At 42.8% G+C, this 16,361-nt stretch overlaps 1 protein-coding gene across 1 annotated transcript in view; it reads right to left on the reverse strand.

The window, feature by feature from the left end:
* The window catches only part of cnot8 (CCR4-NOT transcription complex, subunit 8), a 41,233-nt gene that overhangs the window by 21,187 nt on the left and 3,685 nt on the right, over positions 1–16,361 (reverse strand). Inside the window, exon 3 of the mRNA XM_084320950.1 lies at positions 13,249–13,442. Coding sequence (XP_084177076.1) covers positions 13,249–13,442 — 194 coding nt within the window. The remainder of the gene's footprint in view (positions 1–13,248; positions 13,443–16,361) is intronic.

The following is a 16,361-nucleotide window of genomic DNA, read 5'->3' on the forward strand; positions in this document are numbered from 1 at the left end:
ACGTTGCGAGTAGAGATTTCAACCCTTCATTCGCATTTCACTCCTAAATTAATCCATACAAATTGGATAATTTTTTTTTTAAACATTAGCCTACAACCAAGGCTGTACAGTGCGACACAATGTCGTGGTGCTATGAAAGAATCTGTCGGCAATGAATGAACTTACTGCGAACTTATAGCCTGAGTGAAAAAAAGATTTTCGTGGAGTGAATCTGGGTCACGCTATATACTTGGTACTATCGTGCGATTAAAGACCATGTCCCTGTCTGCGTAGTCTATACATCAAACACCAAATCCCATAATTCCTAGCGAAACGAAACTGAATGTGGCCGCTTCCTTTAAATAATAATATGGCTCTTGCTCCGCAAGAACAACGGAGTGGATAATGGATATCAGTCCATCTTATGACAACCACGTCCGATGTGGAGAGATGATAAGATGATGATGATTGACGTGATGATGTGATGATTGATTGACGGGGACACGGAAACTTCTAACGTTCAGGATCAGCGGATAAATAAAGTATCAACCTATCTATCTATCTAATAATGAGACAATATGCAAATAAGATAATACTAATAATTGTCGGTTCCCCATATATGAAATGAAAGTGGCTTGCAACTTTACTGCTGGTAAAATCACTGTTTATTTCTCGTTTTGCATAGTATTACATTCCACTTCTATAAACAATCAAAGTCCTACCGTAAGAGCCTCATACGGGTCAATTAAACCTTTTTTATTAGTCTTTCCTTCGAGCTAAGTTGGACTGAACATTTCACTGTCAAAAGCGCAAATGTAAATAAGGTTGCGTTGCAACAGTTTTCAAAATAAAGGTCATATATACAAATACCTCTCAATTCTTATATAAAAAAAGTCCCGGATATACATAAACATTAATTGGCATAGATCTCTATAAACGGCCCAACACATTGATCACTTTAGGCACACACTGAAACCAGTAACATCACAAATATGAAGCAGGTAATTACCCATACAAATAATAAACCTTTCATGGGGTTATTTACAATAATAATAATTCATTTGATTTCTAAAGCACTTTTCATTGTGAAACAAATGTATGCAGAGTTTCTTGTCCTCCTGATTAATGGTGTGTGTGTGGTGATGATCTCATTCAAGGAGCACTACACAAGCGCGCGCACACACAGTTTGTTGTTTTTGTTCTATTAGTGATTTACACACTCTCAGTTGGTTCATTATAAAAGATACAAACCTGAAACAAACGCACTTAAATGTTAAATAAAAGGACCACAGTAATGAGGCAGGAGGAACATATTTTTTTAATAATGGTAAAATTGTTATTTAAAAATGTGCCCCTAAAAAATATGTTTTGCCCCTAAATTTCTCATTTAGGGGCAAGTGTGCCCCTAGTGAAAAAGCTTAGCGTACAGCCCTGCTTATGGCAGGGACTGAGGACGATAACTGACTACAAAGTCAGCGCCCCCTCAATGGGGAGCGACGACGCCTCCCTTGCGGACCAGCTCAACACCTTCTACGTGCGGTTTGGTGCAAACAGTGGCGCTGCTAACTCAACGGCTAGTGACGTCACTGGTGCGCCGGCTGTTGTGGAGGGGGGGGGGGGTGCATCCGCGGGGGGGCGGGGACGCTCTCTCATTGACGGTACACAGTGTGAGAGCATTTATGCAGGTGAACACCAGGAAGGCGGCTGGCCCAGATGGAATAACAGGACGCATACTTAAGTCCTGTGCTAACCAGCTAGCCCCTGTGTTCACCACCATATTTAATCGATCCCTGAAGGAGTCAGTGGTCCCTGCCTGCTTCAAGATGTCTACCATTATCCCGGTACCAAAGAAACCCTCCCCAGCAGGTCTCAATGACTACAGACCGGTGGCACTCACCTCTGTGGCCATGAAATGTTTCGAGAGGCTGGTCAAGGATCACATTTGTGCCTCCCTCCCCAGTGATATGGACCCTATGCAATTTGCATACAGGCCAAACAGGTCCACTGACGATGCGGTCTCCCAAGTACTGCACAGCACCCTCTCTCACCTGGACCACCAGAAGGGGGGCTATGTGAGACTGTTGTTCATTGACTACAGCTCAGCGTTCAACACCATAGTCCCCACCAGACTGGTGGACAAGCTGATCGAGCTAGGTCTGAGCTCCGCTCTGAGCGCCTGGATCAGGGTTTCCGTTAGAAAAAATTGTTGCCGGTCTCCGTGACCTGCAAGATTTCAATCTACCGGACAAATGAGATTAATTCCGGTCATAGTTTATTGAGCTTTAAAACAATTGAATAAAGAATGTCATCCTCAAGGCATGTAGATTTATAATATTATTACTTAAAACTATAGGCTACTTTTGCGTATACAGTCATTAATATATTCCAAATAAAATAAGTCCCTCGATACTCCGTGCTGCTGCTGACTTGAAATAAAATAGACCGCGTATGTGGGCAGTCGGTCCGACACTAAACAGCAGTCTGTTATAATCACATTTTTATGAGCTAACGAATTCCGTTATATTGGACATTTGTATTAATTATATCAAGCGAAGAACTGAGAAAGCAGAGAGACGGCAACATTATCGTGGTTTGCGTGATGTATATCTCCACCTCGCAACGACTTGGTGCTGGTCATAATGTCCGGTGAAAACAACTCCCTCCAAGCACAACTTGACCACCCGAACCGTACCAAAACAGGCCAAAATTAAATAGCCCATGCGACGAACGATTCATTACATTCGTTTCATCGTTGCTCCACCAAGCAGCCGGTCCAACAATGAAAGCTGTTATCAGCGCGAGCCGGCCGCAGTTAGTTTGCAAGAAGCATCCAGCTGCAGACCCGCAGAGCAGCTTTCCAGGTCTGGGGACCGCACTGTGCCAGCAAAGCTGGTGGGTTCTGTGGGTCTGCAGCTGCATGCCTTCCGCAAATCCAGCAGCAAGCTCTCGCTGAGCGAAGCAACGACAACAAACGCAATGATTGTTTCGTTCATCGCATAGGCCACCCAACTCCAGCCCATCCAAATACAATTCAAATAATCAAACTGTGCCCAGAGGGAACTATTTTCACCGGACACTATGACCGGAGAGATTAAATATGTCGAACTTCAACAGATTTTGCCGGTCAAATACCGGTAATTACCGGCTAACGGAAACGCTGGCCTGGATACTGGACTTTCTGAGTGAAAGGCCCCAGGCGGTCAGGGTGGGGGGTCAGACCTCCAACACCATCACCCTGAGCATCGGGTCCCCCCAGGGCTGTGTTCTGAGACCCCTGCTGTACTTACTATACACACAAATGACTGTGTGGCCAAGTTCAGCTCCAACTCCATAGTGAAGTTTGTGGACGACACAGTGGTGGTGGGGCTGATCTCGGACAACGACGAGAAGGCCTACCGGGAGGAGGTTGAGGTACTGGAACGCTGGTGCCAGGACAACAGCCTGCTCCTGAACATTGGTAAAACCAAGGAGCTGATCGTGGATTATAGGAGAGGACAGGAGGAGACACACACACTGTTACAAAGGGTCAGATTAAACCGAATATATATATTTATTACTTGAGATATATTGTATAGTATTTGTATATCGTCTGATATCCCTTGTATATTCTTTGTACATATACACGGAATATCCCTTTACCTAGTACAGGCCAGACCATAATATTCATTCTCCTATTGGACAGCGATCCCCTAGGCGCCACGGCCATACCCCTAATGTCTAGTTCAAAGTCACCGCTAAGACATGCCTGGACATGCCCGGTTCTGCGCAGGAATACGAGACAGAAATAAGGCTGGTACTAGATTGTTCACCTTACGTATAAATACGTCGCAGGTGGATACAGCAGTTAGTTACCCCAATAAGTTGAAGCCTCACACCACGATACAACGTGCTGTGAAGTGGGCCCGTTTTGCCCCGAAATAGAGCCTTGAGACCGCGTGCGAATTGATAGCTGAAGTGTCAGAGTTTAACGCTGTATCGTCGAGTTCGACCTATTCTATTATTAAGTAATAGTCTATTATGTATAGTGTATCGTGCGGCTACCGTTCTACAGTGACCAGCATTACCAACGTTTCATCGTACCGAGCTAGTGTGCTTATCCAGGCTGGGCGGCCTAACCTGGTGCCGTCATCCGAGGAGCCCTAGACGAGAACCGTGTGGATATGTACACTGGATAACCTACCCCGACGACTACAGAGCCCTTTTCGGCTGGATTATATTAGCTTTGGTCCTGTGGCTGTTGGAGCGGAGAATCGTCTACACCCACTGCTGTGTGGGATCTACCCTGTGAGGAGCCCCGTCGAGCCCGCCTCTAGGACTCTGAGGCTGGCTAGCTTTCCTCCATGCGGCACTGCATACCGGAGAATAGCTGTTGTTCGTCTACGGATCAAGGGATTATTGCACTGTCTCCTGTACCTGGAGTCTCCTTATTCCTCGTTGACCCAGACTTTTGCTACCGACAAATCCTCTCCCCTGCTGGCTTACAACCGGAGGGAACCCCCTTAGTATCTCCAGCTGACCTACTAGTGTACCATATATAATTCTTATGATACAGGTGGTATTAATTATCTCCTGCGTAATATGCTCATGGACTTACGCTCTTGACCTATTCATGCACATTCTTCGCCTTACAAGCGCAACTCTCAATCTTGATAAGTAATGTAAGATAATCTTCGTGCTCTTCTAATAAATATTCTTCTAAACAGTATTTCTTGTGAAGCCGTGTTATTGTGGGGGTGTTCATCTCATATACATGTGTACTGTATGGCCAGTAGTAATGTACATAACTCAGTAGTGGTTTAATGATACCATACTTATTCAATACAGTCAGGGAATTGTACCCCTCAGTTACACACACCACTGAGGATTAACGGGGCTACCGTGGACAGGGTGAGCAGCTTTAAGGACCTGGGGGTCCACATCGCAGAGGATCTGACATGGACAACACACATAGACTCAGCCGTAAAAAAGGCGAAGCAGCGCCTCTACCACCTGAGACAGTTAAGGAAGTTCAGAGTATCTGGGAAGATACTCCAGTCCTTCTACTCCGGAGCTGTAGAGAGCATCTTGACTGGAAACATCACTGCCTGGTATGGAAACAGCACGGCACAGGACAAGAAGGCCCTACAGAGAGTGGTGCGCTCAGCCGAGCGTACCACGGGTATTGCACTACCACCCCTGCAGGTTCTATACAAGAGGTGCAAATCCAGAGCCTGCAGAATAATGAAAGACCCACACCACCCCAACAACAGCCTGTTCATGCCGCTCAGGTCAGGCAGACGCCTGCGAACACCAGCTGCTAGGACAGAGAGACTTCGGCTCAGCTTCTTCCCCCAGGCCATCAGAGCCCTGAACTCTCCACACACAAGCACACATGAGCACACGCACAACACACTCACTGTACACGCTCACACACTAGCAGCCACTTTAACATGAGCAGGCACACACTCATGCTGCACACGACCACACTTATGGCCACCAAGAAGGGTCACTTTAAAAATAGTATAGTATAACCGGAGATTGTATAAATTAGCATGTACAGAAAGACACTACCAAAGGACCCAGTATGTCCTCCATGCTCTGTAAATAACTTATGTACATGTACCGATATGCCCTAACATGTTACTTGTTTATTGCACAATGTTACTTGTTTATTGCACAATGTTGATTCTATTATATGTTATTTGCACATCGTTGCGGGCAAGACCACCCGCATTTCATTGTATACTTGTATGCCGTGACAAATAAATCTCTTGACTTGACTTGACTACACGTACTAGATGCCAGCAAGGACAACACCACACCTAAGGCGATGCTGTCCCTGGATGCAATGAAAGCTTTTGATAGGTTGGAATGGTCATATCTATGGGCAGTATTAGGGGCCTTTCTCACTCAGGTATTCGGTTCCATTCCGTTTCGTTCTAGCCCGTTCCGAGATCTGATGCGAACTCCCCCCCCCCCCCCCCCCTCTCCCCCCTCTAGTTTGCGTACACACTGCAGTCTTGTTTCGTTCCGGGTTCTGTTTACGGTTTGCCTTTTGAGCGTTTACGCTTGCCGTAGGCGATGATGTCACGTTCGAAAATGTAAACACAGGAAGTGTTAACATGGCGCTGGAGACTAGGGATGGGAATTGATAGGATTTTATCGATACGATTCCATTATCGATTCTGCTTATCGATTCGATTCTTTATCGATACCCTCATCGATACCTGATCAATTTATAATTTACATAAATAAATTGGAAATGCAACAGAACTACATTTACATTTAGTCATTTAGCTGACGCTTTTATCCAAAGCGACTTACAAGTTCTGTACGACAAGCCATCAGGAAGGGCACAACTCTATCAGCTGAGCAACAATGTTCATCAAAGTGTTGAGTGCTACACTGTAGGTTAGTTTATTAGGACAAGTGCATGACAGTACGGTTAGTTAGGGTTAGATATATATTTTTTTATTCAGATAATGGTTGAAGAAGTGCGTCTTTAGTCGACGGCGAAAGATTGGACGCGATTCGGCTGTCCTAACTGGGGTGGGTAGTTCATTCCACCATTGTGGGGCAAGGACTGAGAATAGGCGACTTCTCTTTGATGACCCTCCCGGAGCTTGGATAGGAGTAGGTCTGAGGCGGCCAGAAGATGCAGAGCGTAGGGGTCTAAGCTGGTTAGAATAACAACATGCAACTTGACATTTCTGATTGTCATTTATTGTTGAGCCCCCATGTCAGAAAAATACAAAAACTGTAAAAAATAAAACATTAACTATAGCCTACACTTAAATAAAATAATGTATTTGAGATTCTCTTAAAATGTATTTATTTTTTTATTCTTAAACTAATTTAATCTATTGAATAACAGGTTGTTATTCCTCTGACTTCTGTCTCACACACACACACACACACACACACACACACACACACACACACACACACACACACACACACACACACACACACACACACACACACACACACACACACACACACACACACACACACACACACACACACACACACACACACACACACACACACACACACACACACACACACACACACACACACACACACACGAGCCTGTCCTATAAGGTATTGGCTTGTGTTGCTACACGGACACATTTGTATGTTGCACCACCACGGTACTTCCTGGCTTACAGTGTACAGACTTGTAAACAAACACTCCGTCTCTTATTATATGTGAACTAAAGAGTACAAGGTTTACACAACAGCCCCCACCTGCTGTTTTATTGTATTTGTACCTGTACTATCCGCGGTCAGCTGTTTATCTCTCTTTGTGAGCTTGATTAAATAGCGTTAGCTCACGTTAGCTAGCGTTAGCTAGCGTTAGCTCCGCGGCTAATTTTAGCTCACCCTGAACTAAATCAATGACTAGGTTCTAAAGCATTCAAGTAGTTTTCACTGCACATAGAAGTAGCCAAACAGCGGGAGCATTTCGGGAGCATATTACCAAAACCCAGGCAATTTCGAGCCCTTAAGGAATCAAATAGAGTCTGCCATGGCTACATGCTAACGTTATTGCGCAACTGTAGGAAAAACCTGGCAGCGATAAGGGAATCGAAAGTCACGGGAGCCACACGGTTCCAGGCATCAGCCAATTAGGAACCGGTTTTCGATTCCCATCCCTACTGGAGACTGGATGCTGATATAAAATGAATAAATAAGCAATAAATATGAAGTTATATTTGAACCTCTGTTGTCAAGCCTTGTCAATATAACCCACCCCATTTTATCACGAATGGATGGTGTTGTAGAGTTCGCTTTTGAACGTTTCCCAGGGCTAACGCTAAGCTAACGGCTAACGCTATTTAGCTTAGCCTAGTCTAGTATAGCCTGTAGCACTTTTTCTTTTCAGCAAAGAACGTGCAATAAACAAAACGGATACATTCACTGTGTGTTCTGCCTCTTTTCTCACGAATGGAACTCTGTTGTAGAGTCCGCTTTTGAGAGTTTTGCAGGGTTAACGTTAACGCTAAGCTAACGCTAGTTATCTTAGCCTTTTACTAGTAACATTGCTGCATCGATTATATTGAATGTCATTGATCTACTGGTCGACCACGGCCGACTGGTTGGGCACCACTGGTCTAATAGAAATAAATGCATTCAAACAACTAATGTATAGAAAATAGTAGGGATGCACCGATATGAAAATTGGCCGCCGATACAGATACCGATTGTTCAACTAACACTATCGGCCGATACCGATACCGATACCGATATTTGTATATTTGTATATAAGTATTTGTAAAAAAAAAAAAAAAAAAAAAAAAAATTTTTTTAATTTTAATTTTTTTTTTAATGAAACTACTGTATATTTGTATGTGTATGTTTGTATTTGTAGGCCTCTTTACTTACTTAAAAAAAGGAAACATCAAGAAATATGTTTATGGTATCACTATCTCTCTCCCAGTATCGTCTTGCGGCCTGCAGAGGGATACTATTTTCTCAACCAGAGCTTTCAACCAATGCAATGGAACCATTCTTGCGGCCTGCAGCAGGATACTATTCTCTCAACCAGAGCTTTCAACCAATGCAATGGAACCATTTTGATTGACAGTCGATTCGGCCAATTACGCCACACCGGTGACCGCTAGCACCCACCTCCTGCTGTCCTTACCACCAATCGGCAAGCGTTTATAAATTTTTCTACTTCCGGGCATGTTCTGTTTGCGAGAGCAGAACACACTTAACGTAGCTACCGGCGCTCCACGCATGACCAAATGAGACATAATGATTTTACTGCAACAAATGTTATAATAAAACAAAGCCTTTCTATACATTTGTCTGGTTGAAAACTTTATTAACAGATTGCAGAATGTGTAGTTGGGTACGGAATGAGCAACGGAATGGAACCGAGCTATGAACGTACTAACGGAGTAATGCCTTGTTTACTGCTATCTTCGGGTAAATAATATGCTTGTTATTGAACGTGTAACACTTCATTTTAACAGCAGATACTTTCTTAAATGCCATCTTCCCGAGAGAGGGTGTTGACGGGGAGTTGTTATTAATAGCATTGAACAGCTAACCGAAAGCTAGCGTTAACTATTGTTAAAGGTTTAGCCATAACGTTACCTTGGCTAAAGTTGCGGCTATTCATAATGCAGCAATAATGACTGCAGACCTGCAAGCAAAGTACAGCAAGTTGACAAAGGAGTATTCCAACGCAAATCACATTTTCACCAGTAACGTTAGTCTTGCATCTAATAGCTAATAACGTAGCTACGTTAGCTGCCCGGCCCGCCGACCGGCGCTCCACGCATGACCAAATGAGACATAATGATTTTACTGCAACAAATGTTATAATAAAACAAAGCCTTTCTATACATTTGTCTGGTTGAAAACTTTATTAACAGATTGCAGAATGTGTAGTTGGGTAACGGAATGAGCAACGGAATGGAACCGAGCTAATGAACGGACTCGGAGTAATGCCTTGCTGCTATGGGTAATAATAATATGCTGATGTTATTGTCCGTGTAACACTAACTATATAACGCTAATGCCACAAAACGAATGCCTTGTTAATCATAAATAGTTACTTTGATGCAGTAGATTGTGTGTGTGTGGGGGGGACGGCGGGCGTTGTGCAGGTAGATCGCGCGAGTGAACTTTTTTTTTTGCCTTTTGACGCTACACAAATTGATGGGTATTTATCGGCGACTGCTATCGGCACATTTGAGCTTATCGGCCGATAGGCCGATAGCAGTCAACAAGGCACTTATCGGCCGATACCGATACCCGACCGATATATCGGTGCACCCCTAGAAAATAGCATGGCAAACAAAAATTGCCAGGCCTAATGCGAGCCAGGTTAGTGCTGTGCGTTTGTAACGTGGCTTCATGTTTTCATCCACTTGTTTTTGGTTGAGGTCTGAACTCTCAAATTGCCCATAAATATGGTTTTTGTGGGTATTCTCCAGTTGTTGCTGTGTGGTGTTATCTGCCCAAAATTCAAGCAAGCATGACGGTAACGACGTTGTGTGTGTCACGCCCCCCGCTCCCACGGCCGATTCCGAGACCACCTAATCCAACTGGCCCCGTTCAGCGGGGGGTAAAACGAATCAGCGCCGTTTCGCTCCCAAAAGGGGTGAGTGAGAACACTCCCCCCCGTGCTCCGGGGCGGTGATTCGATCCCAAAACCTGAGTGAGAAAGGCCCCTTAGAAAGGATGGGGTTAGGAAAAGGATTCATTGATATGATTAAAGTATTATACAAAGACCCATCGGCCATGATTACAACAGGTATAATCACCTCCGAAATCTTTCCGGTATCACGCTCTTCTAGACAGGGTTGCCCTCTTAGTCCCGGACTATTCTATTTATCATTAGAACCTTTAGCACAATATATAAGACAATCCCAATTCATAGAACCAATCGTAATCAAGGGCACACAACACAAAATTAGTTTATATGCGGACGACGTAATACTGTTCATGCAAAACCCTAACACCGCAATGCCTCATCTTCTCAAGTTGATTGATGACTTTGGCGACCTATCAGGATTTAAGATAAATTGGCCAAAGTCGGCTTTCCTTCCACTTAACACCCCTGCAAAAAATATACGCCTTCCAGGAGAAATACCAATGGTTAAACACTTTAGATGTTTGGGAGTTGAAGTATTCCCTACCATAAGCCAAACGGTGAAGCACAATTACATAGAAATCGAAAATAAAATCAAATACGACTTTGACAGGTGGTCAAAACTTAAAAACTCAGTACAGGCACGGGTTTCAATAGTTAAGATGGATGTCTTACCTAGAATCAACTTCATCAGCTCAATGCTACCGTTACCCCCTCCAGATGGTTACTGGAAAAATGTACACTCTTGCGCATACATTTTTTTTTGGAATAACAAACCACCACGTATAAAAAGATCCACCGCACAGAGAAACAAAGCCGACGGAGGTATGGCATTTCCAGATTTTTTCCACTATATTAAGGCGTACACTTTAAGACCACTGACAACCTGGTTTGATCCCCAAGCATCAGTATCCTGGAGAAATTTAGAAGTAAATATAGTAGCACCACATAGACTGCAGGACATAGTATACACCAAATTATCAATTAAGCAATGTGAACTGAAATTTGGCCCCATTATTACTCATGCGATCCGGATATGGCGTGAAACACAAAACAAATATTCTAACCCACATAAATGGCATAATCATACTCCCTTATTCAATAACAATGCACTCCTGATTGGAAAACGACCTATAAGATTCCCTAGATGGGAAAAGCAGGGCATACATTGTATATATATATCAATCATATATATATATATATATATATATATATATATATATATATACAATGTATATGTGTGATTTTCCATTCTAAACCAATAAACTATTCAATCAATCAATCACACATTAGGAGATGTTTTCAACAAACAGGGATTTTGTAGTTATGAGGAAATACGTAAAAAATGTAATCTCACCAGTTCCACATATTACTTTTACGCACAGTTATTGTTATGTTTGAAGGCTCACGGTGTTCCATTAAGGATACCAATTGTACACCACAGATACCACAAATTCTTCTATGAAAGAGAGACATCGAGAGGTTTTGTTTCAGATTTTTATCATCAATTACTAACGTCCTCGTATGAAATCCTCCACCTAGAGTCAGTCTGGAGGAGGGATATACCAGACCTGGAAATAGATTTTGATTGGCAAGAAGCCTGGGAAAATGTTCGACTTGCATCAAGGAACCCGGACCATCAACAAATCAATCTTAACTATATTCATAGGACATACTTGACTCCTATAAGACTGAACAGAATGGGTCTTAAACAAGACTCCAAATGCTCCTTATGTACAAATGGGGACGAGGGGACATTTATGCACATGTACTGGGACTGCCCACCAGTTAAGATATTCTGGAAAGAAGTGACCCAGCAATTATCAAATCTCTTAACTCTGAATATACCTGTACACCCCTCTGTATTACTGCTGAATGATGTTTTTGAGTGTGCAGTACCTATACAGCTAAAGAGATTGGTTTTGTCTGGTATCACAGCGGCTAAAAAGCTGATAGCATCACGATGGTTTCAACCGGAAAAAATGTGCCGGAAGGTCTGGATTCTTACATATCTCGAAGTGATTTATTTAGAAATATCTACAGCAAGAATTTTGGGTCTCAATGAATCCAAAATGACAATGTGGTTAGAAGTGGTGGAGAGAATAAAAGCTAGCATATAATGGTAGTGCCTGGTTAGGAGCGAACGATAATGGATGGATTATCCAATGAGGGGTCCGGGGGGGGAGCGAGCGAGAGCATATGTGTGTAGGGTATTAGATAGCAGGTATTAGGGGTATATCTTGTATAAGACATTTATCTAAATGGTGATTTCATTGGATGTGCACTGTTAATTAATGCTTGTATATCTAATTTTATGTTGTCATGTTTGTTTATGTGTTTGTTTAAAAAATAATACAAAAAAAAAATACAAAAAAAAATAATCCCAAGACATTTATCACCTAGTTCACAGGTCAGCACCGGATTAGGAAAACGTGATCTGAACAGCGTTAAACTATTAATGCGACCTGAATATAGTGACCGAGAATGGTCACCTAATTATCTTAACAAAAGTGCATCATTAGCATTATGTTTGTTGTCTAAAGGGGAACATAATGGTACAATTTAAGATTTTAATGTTATCCGCATATAAAGGACAAATAAAACATCGTTAATTTGTAAGAAACCTCAATGAAAACGGTGCAGGGTAAGTTATATTCGCTAGTGTTATGAAAATGTGATAGAATCCTATAAAAATGTGGACGCATTTGGTCACCGTGACGTTAATCTAAATGTTTGATATTTGTCTTATAGTAATAGAGAAGCTGGGAAGTTCAGCCCACAACTATCCTAACCCTACCAGCTGTATTGAACAAACATAAAAATGAAAACTCATGAAGCTAAGAAACTGAACAGGGCCCCATGGTATGGAAAATGGTATTGAATATCGATATTGTTTAAGGTATTGTATCAACGTTAGAAATTCCAATATCGTACACAAACACTAAATTCACAGGCTCTATGCGAGGAAATGGCACTACTGGAATTTATCATATGCTTTAGGTAAGGAAGAGACCAAATGTAAAACACTTTCACACACTTTAAATTAAGTGGCCAGAGAAAAAAAAATTAGGTGAACCACCTGAAAGCTTAATAAATAGACAGGGAAAGCCTGGACTGCAGGTACCGATAAGGTGTTTATCTGGTGCTCCATGCTGGAAGAGGAGATGCAGATCACTCACGTCAGGTTGAATTTGAAGTTGAACTGCCACGTCGTTGTGCCGGGCGGATAGTCTCCGTCTTCGTTCATGAACGTCAGGCCCAGTTGTATGATCTTCAGCAGGTCCACGTTACACCTCAGTAGCTGGTACTGGTAGTCTACGGTGCTGCGGAACTCACCGATAGGCCGCACCACCACACCGGGGAATTCCGTGTCCTGGTGATGGAGAATAGTTAGAATAGAATTGCTTTATTATATCAGGAATATTCATCCACTGTTGTTCACTCACTTGCTCCTAACAAATAAAAGCCCCACAGTGACAGAATGCACACATCACAAAGCTAAAGTTAAGAAAGCCGTTACATTCTGGTGAAATTACATTAAGTAAACATTGATAACATTAGTCATCAACACAGGTCCTCTCCCTCTGTTTCAAGACACAGTGAACTGGGAGGGTTCTCTCCCTCTGTTTCAGGACACAGTGAACTGGAGGGTTCTCTCTCCCTCTGTTTCAGGACACAGTGAACTGAGAGAGGGTTCTCTCTCCCTCTGTTTCAGGAAACAGTGAACTGGGAGGGTTCTCTCTCCCTGTTTCAGGACACAGTGAACTAAGAGGATTCTCTCTCCCGCTGTTTCAGGACACAGTGAACTGAGAGAGGGTTCTCTCTCCCTCTGTTTCAGGACACAGTGAACTGAGAGGGTGCTCTCTCCCTCTGTTTCAGGACACAGTGAACTGGGAGGGTTCTCTCTCCCTCTGTTTCAGGACACAGTGAACTGGGAGGGTTCTCTCTCCCTCCCTCTGTTTCAGGACACAGTGAACTGGGAGGGTTCTCTCTCCCTCTGTTTCAGGACACAGTGAACTGAGAGGGTTCTCTCCCTCTGTTTCAGGACAGTGAACTGGGAGGGTTCTCTCCCTGTTTCAGGACACAGTTTACAGAGAGGGTCCTCTTCCCCCGTTTCAGTACACAGTTCGCCGAGAGGGTTCTCTCCCTCTGTTTCAGTACACAGTGAAGTGGACAGTGGAGAAGCAACTGAAAAGTCTAATTTCTCAACAAAGACTGAAACTAATATACAGATTTTCGGAGGGTCTTTCCATTTATCCAACTTTGACTGAACGACACAGGCAACAGTCTGAATCTTCCGTCAACAACACTATGGCTAAGCTGGTCCAACACCCCGACTACAGGGACACGTTATGCATGCAAGTCACATGGCTTGATGATGTCAGGGCTGTACAGTGCGACGAGGTTATCGCAAATTGCTCTTAAATATAGCCTGTGCGAATTGAAAATTATATTTGGGGGCACGCTTGCGAAGTTGCGATGAGTACCGATTCAAACCTTTCATTCGCATTTCACTCCTAAATTAAGCTCGAAATGCTTTCCTCTCCCTCTCGCCTCTTGCAGAAAAAAAGTCAGTCACACACACACTCGTCCAAATTACGTCATCTACACGCACGCAAGCGCACACACCTAGCCAGAGACAGAGAGGGGTGGCTCAGTGTGGCGAAAACGAAAGCGAGGACTCCGTAGAATTAATTCCAAAAAAGGGTTCTACATTATGGACCTGGTTCGGCTACACGCGAACAGACGTTAGTCAAAGCATCATTCTGTTCAAACTTTGTAAAGTTAAAGTCGGGGCAACGGGAGGAAAGGAAACACCCAAAAGAATATGCCTAAAACATTAAGTTGCGCGCCGGTAGCCCTACTAGTACCTCAAGTGTTTTAAAACCACAGCCAAAACAGACAACACTAAAGTGAGCCGTGTGCGGCTCACTTTATGACAAGAAGAGCAAGCGATGGGGGGAGATCACAGATGCGGTAACGTTCCTCATAGCCATAGGAAAGCACATGGTTCAATTGACAACCATGAAAAAGACAGCGCAGTCAACGTTGTCAAAGCCTTGGCTTTGAATAAGTGGACTCGACTCCAGTGTTTGGGCACAGGCTTCATTCACCTGGCCATTGGTAAGTGGAATAGTTCATATAAATGTATGCAAAAGCATTCGATTACCAGTTATAAGCTACTAGTTTGTAGATTTACATAAAAAATATCAGTATTTATATCTAATGTAACAATTAAAGAAAATAAATTAGTCATCATGTTCATTTATTTTTAAACAGTCAAACGTTTCAGTAAACAATAAACATTACAAATGTGGTTTGACATTTTCATGTTTTGCTAATGAATGCTTTGTTTTTTAATAAGATAAGTACTATGTATGCCCTCCTCAGTTATATTTGCCCTACAATAAATAGTTACAATATATATAATCTAAATCTAATCTAATATATAATCTCAAAAAAACGAAATGCTAAATATATGCAATAATATATAATCTAATAATCCAATCATCTAAATCTAATATATAATATAAAAATGCTAAATACATGGGTCTTTTGTCTTTAATGTTAGCTTGCAAACTCAAATACTGTCTTGGTAAATCTCATAAAGAATTGTTTGGGGGGAAAAAGGAAAAACATTGTGATGTGTATCGTGTATCGCCGAAAGGTCAGAAAATATCGTGATATCATATTTAGGCCATATCGCCCAGCCCTAGCTGTGGTGTGTTTTGCTTTAATAAACCACAGGAAAAGCCACAAGAGAGCGTTGTTTGAGTGTTTTTTTGATAATCCATTCCAGTTATTGCCATCAACAGCAGAGCAGCAGACACTGACTATGAACACTGTTAACCCTTTAATCGCCGTTGACGCTGGAACACGTCATTCCCGGCCATGCTCATTCTGCCGTTGACGCTGGACAGCGTCTTTGATATCAATATTTCAAAAATCTGTGATCGAAATCATATTTCTCCCCCGGAGACATGAGATGTACTGGTGAGCCCCTATCAACTCTCTAACGGTTCAAGAGCGCCATCTGGTGGCCGATCGGCCTGATCGCCCAGGGAAGAAACAGGAAGTGGAAGCTGGTGCTCATTTCAATTTGGTCCGATCACTCGCTATAGGTCCCGGGACTCGATCTCGACACAATGGATAGCGATCCGTTGCCAATAACTCGATAAACAACATGATTTGGACGTATATACTATTATACAACCTGGAAATGGATCGGGTATTTCTACATCCCATAATAGAAAAAAATTCTGTTCCACGCTCATCTCCCAACGGCGAGAGA

The sequence above is a fragment of the Notolepis coatsorum genome, assembly GCF_963971535.1.
Source record: "Notolepis coatsorum genome assembly, chromosome: 8".
NCBI classification, from domain to species: domain Eukaryota; kingdom Metazoa; phylum Chordata; class Actinopteri; order Aulopiformes; family Paralepididae; genus Notolepis; species Notolepis coatsorum.